Consider the following 10,971-nt stretch of genomic DNA (forward strand, 5'->3'; position numbering starts at 1 on the left):
TTCTCAATAAGACTCTTAAAGCAGCAAGAAGATTCTCAGTTAACTACATACATGCAATATGTTTACTGAAGGCTTGAACTAGTTCTCAACAAAACATGAACATAAAACCAACAAAAGCCATAGTGTTTTATATTTAATTTAGCTCCATACTTGGTTAAACAACAACCAAGGAGTGAAATTAAAAAGGCGGTGATGCAGTAAAAAGAAATCACTAGAGGAGTTAGTGGAAGTAAATTTGCGTTCAAAGAGACAGACATAGAGAGTGAGCAAGAGAGGGAGATTTTTTTTTTGTGCTGAGTTACAGATGAAAACTTCAAGCACTTTGGTTTCTGAGGCCAATCCTCTGTCTGGATCAGAGGTTATCAGGCTTTATTTGAAAGCTCTGTGATGTTCTCCACACCCGCTGAAATGCTGCATACCAAAGAGTCCCGGCTGATACCACGGTTAAATGTTTAATGCATGTCAAAGGCAGCCAGAGCACCAGCAATTCACCACAGCTAATGGTTTAAAACCTGTTCATCTTCGCTTTATTTTATGTTATTTTTTTTCAGTGTAAAAACCCTCCACAGTAACGGCGACAGAAAATAATGAGTGGAAAAAATATTGATAAGCTATTTGTGCCTTGATTTAGTACTAGTCTGAACCAGCTGCAGTCAGACTTTACCGCATTAGCATCGAGACACGTGGTCTGCTGGTGTATTAGTCATGAAAAGCGATGTTATGTTAAACATCCATTGTGTAAAATACAAACCAATGAAAGGAAAGATAATATTCATAATGATGCTTTCATTTGTGTGAAATAAGAATTATCGTTTATTTCTAGGAGGAGCTTGTTGCAATTCCCAGAGTCTTCAAAGTTGCACTGGAATTTTTCTGTAGTAGCTCGTAATGTTTTTAACATTTTATAGCACATTTCAAGGTTCAAGGTTCATTTATTGTCATTCATTCAATGTAGCACATGAACAACGAAATATGTACTCAAGTCCCAGTAACAGGACAAGAATAGGATGAAAAAAATAGCAAAAATATCTTTTAAAATAGACACATAAAAACACATACATAAGTAAAACACACCTAAACCATATTCACCATTTAAAAGATATTCCCTAGCAGCCAAGCAGAATAAAGTGCATTATAAAGTGCATATGCATTTATAGTACTAAGCCATAGGACCCAGTGTTACTTTTGTATCAGTTGTCTGTTGTTTGTGTATTTAACCTTCCTTAAGTGATTTATCACTATTTATTGTAATAGTATCTTCTGTATTTTGTGTTTTTTCAGTGAAAATCTGGTATTTTCCTACATTTAATTTACTGATCATGTAGATATTTATTAAAGCTCAGATTAAAGTTGCGGGTTATTATATCAAAAACAGAGAAAACTGAAGAAAAAGTGAGTTTTTCAGTAAAGCTATCAATAACTGAACATAAAACAAGTGTCTCCATCCACTGTCATTGATCCAACTCCATGGGTTTTACTGGTGAATTGATGTTGTAGAAGATGACGGTGTTTCCACATTCACTATGGAGCCTCTGAACGTCCAAATGGGTCATATCTGATGACCATGAAGAGATGAAAAACTGTATTTTACACCAATTATTTACATGTATTAGTAAATTTAGTGGTTCAGAAGTAATTAAACAGTTTAGATCAGTAGATGGTTTTGGTTGCTGGAGGCTCTTTGGGTCTTTATGGGTTAAACTGCATTACTGCACCTGCTATGAACAAGAGTTAATATGCTCTTAACCTAAAAACCCAGAATGGACAAACAGTGGCTATAATGAGGGACCTTTAGATTCACCAGTAGATATCACTAAGTCACACAGTGAACTTTTAGAAACAAATGTCAAGGAACTCAGCTCCAAAATGAAAGCACTTGTAAAATATCTTGAAGTTGTAAAAGCACTAACAGCTACTGGGGTTGGCTCTAAAACATCCTGGCCATTCCTTAGACTTACATTAAACTTCTCTCTAACAATACACATTTTTTCCATGACTCATTCTGTTGTCATTGGTTACCTTTGGACATGACTTTAAAGGGGTCATATTTTGCTAAACCCACTTTTATTAGTCTTTGGTACATTTATTTGTGTATTTGGACCCTAGTGGTTCAAAAAGTTTGAATTTGAACCCTCCAGGTGCTGCAAAGCTATCTTTATATTAATTTTGGTAAAAATGAATTTGTTACATCTCTAACTAGCTACGTCACAACATTTGCACATATAAGGTCAGGACTTCCGATGAACATTTCTTCGAGTACGACATAATTGTTTGTCAGCAGCGGTTTTAGTCCATACTGAAAATATGTCCAAACTTCGAGCCGATTACCTAAAATGTTCAGTTGTTGGTTGTATTAATGAACTCAAGTGGCTGAACAGGACAGAGCAGCACAGTCAACAACCTGGAGGGGGTGGGGCGTGAAGTGGGTCATTTGCATTTAAAGGACCAGCGCTCAAAACCACCTTTCTGGTGTCATTACCAAGGTTATTATTGTTAACGAAAACTAACGAAATGACAAAAACTAGAATTGTAAAAACATTTTCGTTAACTGAAATAAACAAAAACTATAATTAAAAGAAAAAAATGATAACTAACTGAAACTGTATTGTGTGCTTACAAAACTAACTAAAACGTTTAAAAATTATGGATAAAATTCCCTTCGTTTTTGTTTTTGTCAATGTCAGATTGATACAAAATTGATTTATTTCACTCCAACAATTTTAGCTGTTGGCAACGTACGACACTTCACGCTCCGGAAACATGGAGACTAAAGCAGCAGAGTCCTGTCTGGGATTTATGTGAATATGATGGTGAAGAAGAGAAAAAATATGAAAAAACTGAAACTAAACTAAAACTAAGCATTTAGAAAAAAATGAAAACTAATAAAAACTATCAAACCTGCTCTAAAAATGAATTAAAACTAACTGAATTAGAGAAAAAAAGTCAAAACTAAATAAAACTAAACTAGAATGAAAAATCCAAAACTATTAGAACCTTGGTCATTACTCATAAATAGGGTTGAAGATTTCATTTCAAGATTTCAAGTTTAATTCTAGTTTAGTTTTGTGGAGTTGAATTAATGAAGAATTCAGACCCAAGCAGAGCATTTACAGTTTATGTAAACCACAGGGAAATGTTTTAAAATGCATAATTCCATTTAAAAAAGCAAAATATCACTCCTTTAAGGTCAATCTTTAAGTTTTTCCTCCATTAATAACATCTCAGGTCAAACATAACGCATTGATGTCTACGATGTTTCTTTTGATTCTAATGGACACATTTTTTCCTGACAAACAGCTCCATTGTAGTTGTGTTTAGCAGGTTCCACTATTTAGACTTTGGCCATTTCTCATTACCAAGTTCACAGAGTACGGTTTTGGGAACTCGGTGTATACGGTTTTGGTAAGACCGGTCCCAGAGAACGGACTTCCTAAGGACGTAAGTCTCTTGGAACAGCTGGTACTTGTGAACTTTCCTCCCATTCTCTGCTGCATTTCTGTCATCAGCTCCCAAACAGATTTCCCTCAAATCCCCACAGTGTCTCTTGATTTGATTTCAATACATTTGTACTACTATTTACGTGTCGTTTATATATTTTTTTAAAACATTTTGTATGTTTTTCAAAACTGGAACCAATTTCAATGAATCTCATATGATGATAAAGATGTATTTCTCACTGTTCTGCCTCTGGCGCGTGTTACAACATTGTATCATCATCTCGTTACGGTCATCTAGTCAATAAAACATTTCTGAATTATGTTTTTTACAGAAGCCGCCGTTACGTTCGAAAGTAGCAAGAAGTGCATCTTGGGATATTTGCCAGCCAAGTCTACACGAGTCACCAACCAGTGCATCCTTGGTTTAAGCTAGCAAACAAGAACAACATCCGGGTATTCCATGCATTCTCGGTGTGTGCAAAGTTTTAATTGAAACAGTACTAGGGCCACAACTGATGATGTTTCACAAGATCATGAGAACGGAAGAACAGACAAGAACGCATACTGAGAGATGGTCTTTGTTATATGATGCTTGATGATGTTGACCCCATGACCCCTTGGGACCCTCTAGTTCAGCCCTTTTGTCCAAATATGGTAACTTCCAGCTCCAAAAACATCAACAACATGGTGAACGTCAAATCATAAACTACCAGCTTCAGACTTTGTCAACATGTTTTGAACAAAGCCAAACCCTCCAACAGCTGCTCTTGGTGTCTAAGGCGGTAAAAACTCACTCAGAGTGTAGACTGGAGGCATATTTCTGCCTGCTTTCTCTAACTGGACACAGGAAATGCCTCCATCTCACACAAACTGGGTGAAGGATGTGAAAAAACATTCTCTCAAAAGATGAGACAGAGAATTCTACAGAACCTGGACATCTTTTATGGACTTCTTCAGACCAAACACGGTTCACTGTGATAACTGAGGTGAAATTAAACATCACTGAACATATACATCTCATTGCTTGAGGATAAACAGATGCTGGTTTGTTGGTATAATGTTTTAAAGTTCAATAAAAGTAAAAAAACAAACAAACAAAAGAAACCAGTAAATGACGTGATATGATGAGAAACTACTGTAAATGTACATAGAAACTATCAGATGATTTCCTCAGACACATTTTGAGTGATCATCCACAAAGAAAATATTCATCCTGACATTTATTCAGAAGAATTTATGAACGTATTAACACACAGCTGAATTTACCAGTGAAGTTCATAAAAATGGCCGTGACCATTTTGTGAAGTACCTGTTTCCAATTAAATGAATATCTGCCAGCATTGCCTGCAGTCATACTCTGACTGATGCTTTGTTTGTGAATTTCCTCCCAGCTCAATAATTAATGCGTCCAGATTGATTTCAGCTAATTAATGTTTACTGTCAAAAAGTCAACGCACGCCAAACAAACACACCGGTGAGCCGGACACTCCATATGCGTCTTTAAACTATTTTATTTTACTTTTAGCTGAGTGATTGCAAAGCGTTTCTACTCGAGTACATTTACATTTAAATGATAGAGCCTCTTCCGTCAAATCTCTCCAAGCGGTATCCACCTTTGTGTATCCCCGTGGGTAATAATACATCAGCCAGGTCTGCATCATCGACATATGACAGTGTAGAGAGCTGTAGGGATGTGATGAAATATCGACTGCTCGATTGCCACTCAGGATTATTGATAAGCAGCAGTCCATGTAGGAAATAATGTACATCGATAACACAATTAGAAGATTTATAGTAATAAAAACATGCAAACATTTATGTAGCGAGTTTGATGACAACATGGTAAAGATCAGGCCTTTTTAGTGCTGGTTAGGATGAAATACAAGGCCAGTTATGAATAAGAAATGTGCAGCTGTAAACCTGTCAAGAAATACTTCAAATAAACGATATCCAGAGAAAATTAGAGCCTGAGACATACTGTATAATATAATAAAAACTATCTTCCTTGCTTTAGCTATAGTGGTGATGGACTTGAAATTGCATTGAATAGTAAGGTCATCATCCTGGCACACCGAAGTGGGAGTAAGCGTACAGGGGCGGCTATTCACCCTTTGTTAAAGCCCAGTCAGCTTATGACTCAAAGCACTGTTGTTTTTATATATATTTTTTTATTCACCGGTTAGTATTTCTGCTCCATTTTCCTTTATTCAATTCATCTCCAAGTACATTGCCGGTGCTACAAGGACAAAAAACTTATGATTATTCTTAATGCATTCTGGCACTTTTACAAACATCTCCAGGAGGCTGCGTCACTGTTACAGCTGTGACACAGCCCACGAAACATACGCAGAGAAAGACTGTTTACTGCTTTCAGGGCAGAAGGTCATTTTTGGACCTGATTAGTATTCCACGTTTGATGAATCTGCTTTCTATCGCGGCTCTTTACTATCTCAGCCATGCAGAATACTGCCCAGTGAAATCCCATTACTCTGTCTGTCATGCTCATCATTTGCTATGGGTGGTAAATAATCAGCATTGGCCATTTATGTCACTAACCAGTCAGTCAAGGTCATGACACAATAAAAAAAAACCATGCATTTGAGACCTGGGTGAGCTCCCTCCTCACCGGCCTTGATTTATTACGCATTGCTTTTAGAAAAATGTCCAGCGTCTGTCTGTGTCCGATACAGATGGATCGATGGAGTAGTGTTTTGAAGGAAATGACCTCTGTATTTGTCAGACTTCTCAGTTTAAAACATTGAAAACCAAGGGCAGGATGAGGGTTTTTCTCATTTTTTCTTTGTGAATTAAACTGTAAAAGTGGCTCTGAATTCAGCTTTAGGGGGAATGATTTGGATCCTCATTGATGGGCTCCTTTTTGCAAATCACCTCAGTTTCATTATAATTTGTTCCTTTAAGCCTGTATCATTACCCACATCGATTCTGCTCTGTTTCAAGTGTCATTCCTGGTGAGGGCGATGATGCACACCTTCATTATCTCACAACACAGGCCAAAGAATCAAAAAATTTTATCCGTACTTTACATATATATATATATATATATATATATAAAACCTTATTTAATGAGACAAGCTAAAGTTGGAGAGGCTTGTATTTATCAAATGCAATAAAATTACACTTAGGGCCAGAAGTTTGAAGGAAAAAAGTTATTTGCTTCAAGTAAACCAGTCACCGGGAAGCATATTGTCAATGTATATTTTTGCAAACCATTTACAATCTCAATATAATTTGTCATTAAACGATCCACTAGTGGGTGGTTTGGTTGGACAGATGATTTACAGAGTGCAGGACTTTCCTTACAAAGAATGGAGTTTGCATCCTGACTAGCGTAGGTTTTAAGATGTAGTCACGAAAGCCATTTGGTTAGGTGACTATTTATGTGTTATATATTTCTAAACACATTATGTCTTATTTTTGACCGTTTTTTTACCGTGCTATGTTTCCTCAACAATATTCAAGTATCTAAAACTAACAATAAAAATAGTTACATGTGATTTTCATGACAAGTTAAAATGCATATATTAAGTACATGATGTTATGAATCATGCTGAAACAGAAACCTGGGATAATATTCATCTGTGATTTGCACAAATGTACAATGACATGTATTTTAATGCATTATTTCAAGAGACTTCTCAGACACTATCAAGTAACTTATTGTCATTACATGAGGGAATAACATTTGCATGTACGAAGCATGAATGGCCAGTCAGAGTCGAGGAATTACCAGTAACCTTCATGATTCTCAAACGCACGAGAAATGTTCTTTAAAATGTTAATTTTATTCATGTAAAATCCTTAATACCTCCAGTAGTTATTAATGTGAAATTAAAAACTAATACATTAATGAAAAGTGAATAAATAATGTAGATTCATTCACTGCCGGTGCAGGGGCTGACACCACTGACCTTGTGTTCACCCACACCTCCGTCCTGCATCCTTTGCTAACCCTAAAAGTGCAGCCTGTGTACTCAATAAATGCCAGTCAGATGTTATAGCAGGCCTTGGATTAGAGGCAGAGAGGCCCTCTGGTAGCAAAAAGAAAGTGTTTTTATTATGGAATCTAGTCGTGTCTTTTGGAACAGCTGCGTCTGAATGGTTCAAGTACAAAACATTCATTCAACTAAAAATTCACTTCATGTTTCCAGGGGACGAACTGAACCAGGCCTACAGTTCAGCTTCTGCTGTGGCATGGATGTTTTTTTTTTATTGCACTAATAATCAGAAATGGAGTCAGATCAGAACAAAAACGCTTTGTTTAACCACCTTCACCAGAACAAACTGTCCCACGCTGAAAGAAACTTTATTGTCCTTGAGGATGGTGACATAAACGTTTTTATAATCCATCTGACAGATGAAAATTCATCATGCAAATGCTGCTTGCGGGCTGTTTCTATTTTCGGGCTTCTATGTGCATACTCACACAACTTCAGTTAAGTGACATTTACTAGTTTCTGAGAGATTTGGACCTATGATGGTTGTAGATTATGAATCACCTGCTAGAATTTAACAGCAGCAGGAAACTACATTGTGATAAAACTTTGGCGTCATTGAAAACACGATGCTAAAGTAATGGCAATTCATCTGTGCATTCTCTTTGGTTTCTTCAAAACCGTACCATACCAAGCATAACTTTATTTATACTGCGTATTTCATTCCAAATGGAAGCAAATGTGCCCCACTACGTTTGAAGTAACCACATCAGCATCTAACAGTCAAGTTGTGCACTGCAAACAACTGAATACAGGAAGGATTCCTTACTATTTACTTTTGCACAAACCAACAGCAACTGACCATTAGAGTCAGACAAGAATAAAAAAATATATTAAAAGAAAGATACACAACAGAAACGGAAAAGATAAAAAGGATAAAAACATTAAATAAGTATGGAACATCAGGAAAATATGAAACCAAACTCAGTACTGTATGAATCTGTGCAGTTTTCCAGACAACTGTTTCAAACAGAGCAACAGTTCATCCAACTACAGTCAAAATGTCAAACATTATACTAACAAATGTCTACAACGGTAAAGTCACTGGTTATCAGGAAGACCTAAGTAATCAGCCTGAAGTGGTGCCAACCATAAAGATAAGGGATTTTCTTCTGAAATCAAAGCCACAGAGTACTACTAACACACAGCTTTACAAAGTTAAGTAACCAACAAACCTGCCTCTGAACCTTTTCTGACACCACCAGCGGGTGTTTCTTGCCAAGCGAGCTGTAGCTTTTATGGACTTTTTTTTTTATCAGGACTAATGTTGATGCATTGTGCCCAGTAGCACAGCTTGTGAATGAGCCCAGATTTCCCAGCATCCTCTCTGCTAGGGACATGGCTGACTAATCCACTGCCAAACTTGCCGGCTGAGTGCCTCTGGTTGGGTGGGTGGCCTGATAGACGGACGCACAGACGGATAGATGGATGGATGACTAGACTATGCTTGGCTACCTGCCTCATCACTTCCCATAGACTGACTCTCCCTGATTAGCCATTTTGGCATTTTATCTGTCTGTGTGTCTGTCTGTCTGTCTGTCCGTCCGTCCTATCTGGGCCTACATGTGGGTCTGACTGGCAGCACCATCGATTACCTGTGCTCTATATTGATCATGTCAAGTAATTAAAGAGAGGCAGAAAAGCCACCTAACCTAATAATCACCGGTTAAACCTACACCTGAAGAATCCTCCCACTCTCCTTCTCCCTGTGTGCATAATTGCTGCGGTTTCCTTGTTTCCACACACAGATAATTAGCAGAATGTGAAGATAAAGGATCTGTAGTGAAACACAGCAGTAGGCCTGACACCTCACACATATTCATAAATCATAATAACGCACAGGAGAACACACAGATAACACAAGACCTGACATATGGGACATGAATGGGAAATTATAAGGAGATGTCACAGAAATAAGGCACATTGAGTCCTGAAGTGTCTCCAGAGGATATGTAGCCTACTGCTGCTGATAGTGGTGTTAATAATGGATAGGCCTACAGTGTAAAGCGGCTGCTTGCAATATGATTAGCCTATGCCAGAGTGGCCTATTTCCCCTGAATGACATGCACACAGAGGACCTGGCTGTTTGCCCCTCGCCTTATATTAACATTTACTGCTTTTCTAATGCATGCAATGATGGCCTGACGCGCTGTGGCCTGTGCTTTGATGCGTAAATCCCATTTGAATCTAAGGGAATGTAATGATGTCTAATTAAAGAGGCTTCAAACAGAAGAGGAGAGCCATTCTAGATGCATGCTGTTTAGATGAGCTGTTCTTTGTGAGGGGGGAAAAGATGCTGGTGGAGCCTGATGCATGCCTACAGTAAGTAGGTAGTGATGGTATGCTTCATAACCTACAGTCAAGGTGTTTCTTCTTGGGTCCGCTGACTTCATGCGTCGTGGCCTTGCAGACGGCTTTGCTGATGGCAGACCCGGTCATGCTGTGCTGCGCGGCGGCGATCCGGTCCGTCAAAGACTGTCCCGACATGTTACGGAGGAGGAGGAGGTGGTGGTGGAGGATGAGGTGGAGGTGGTGGAGGAGGAGGCAGGCGGAGTGATGGGGGAACTAGGGAGGACGATCAAAATGTCTTTAGCGGCAGGGAGGGTAGTGCCCTCTGAGAGAAACGGCAGCAGCAGGAGGAGGAGGAGGTGGAGGAGAAGGAGGAGGAGGAGGAGGACAGCAGCGTACACCGACGAGGATCCGGTGGGTGAATTCATGCGGCGGCCAAATAAAACATTAGTCGGTCACACATCCAGGGAGTATTCAGTCAAAGGCATCCGGAGGAAACGAACAAACACCGTGCGTAAAAAGGATGGAAGCCTCCACAGCGGCCCGCACCCACAGCAGATCCTTGTAATATTAGAAGACAATGTACAGTAAGCTGGAATGTATCCCTGAAATAGCCTCTGCCAAGGGTGAGATGCCGGGACAAGGGCTGGATCCGAAATACCGATAGCAATAATCGAAATAGTACCGGTGATTATTGTCAAATCTATGCGGCATCCCCTATGACTGACGCCTCATTTGTCAAAGACGATATAAAACAGCATTGTCCTTTCTCCTTTTTTTTCCTCCTCTTCTCCCTCTTCTTCTTCTTCTTCACCCGGTTTCCCCTCTGAATGTACGCAAAGATCCGAGCTCAAACATCCAGCACGCACGCACGCACAGCAGCACGCACCGCAACCGAGCGCAGGCTGCAGATCCTCCTGTATGTGCGTGTGTGGAGTCCCAGTTTTCTGTAGCTTCTATTTAAATAAAAAAAAGGGTGTATTTCTGTGTTGAGGTTGCCGATGGGGCCAATTCTGATTTCCCCTTCTCTCTCTCTCTCTCTCTCACTCTTTTTTTTTTTTTTTTTTTTTTTTTTTTTGTCAGTCAAACTTGTGTGTAAAATGGCAGTACATGAATCAGGTGACTGGGAAAGGAGGGCGATTGGGCCAGTTCTCGGGTCCGGGGAGGGTATCTTAAAGCAGAAGACTGCCCCCCGGTTTTGCAAGGCAAAGGGAGGAAGGAAAAAAAAGAAA

At 39.0% G+C, this 10,971-nt stretch overlaps 1 protein-coding gene across 2 annotated transcripts in view; it reads right to left on the reverse strand.

The window, feature by feature from the left end:
• LOC115433261 (phosphatidylinositol-binding clathrin assembly protein-like) overlaps window positions 1-10,766 on the reverse strand; it is a 39,363-nt gene extending 28,597 nt beyond the window's left edge. Inside the window, exon 1 of one of the 2 annotated variants that reach the window (XM_030154572.1) lies at window positions 9,808-10,766. In XM_030154572.1, coding sequence (XP_030010432.1) covers window positions 9,808-9,937 — 130 coding nt within the window. In that variant the 5' untranslated portion in view covers window positions 9,938-10,766. The remainder of the gene's footprint in view (window positions 1-9,807) is intronic. The other variant, XM_030154573.1, reaches the window with a different exon arrangement.
• Window positions 10,767-10,971: the final 205 nt, after the last annotated feature.

This window comes from Sphaeramia orbicularis, chromosome 14 (genome assembly GCF_902148855.1).
Source record: "Sphaeramia orbicularis chromosome 14, fSphaOr1.1, whole genome shotgun sequence".
Classification (NCBI taxonomy): domain Eukaryota; kingdom Metazoa; phylum Chordata; class Actinopteri; order Kurtiformes; family Apogonidae; genus Sphaeramia; species Sphaeramia orbicularis.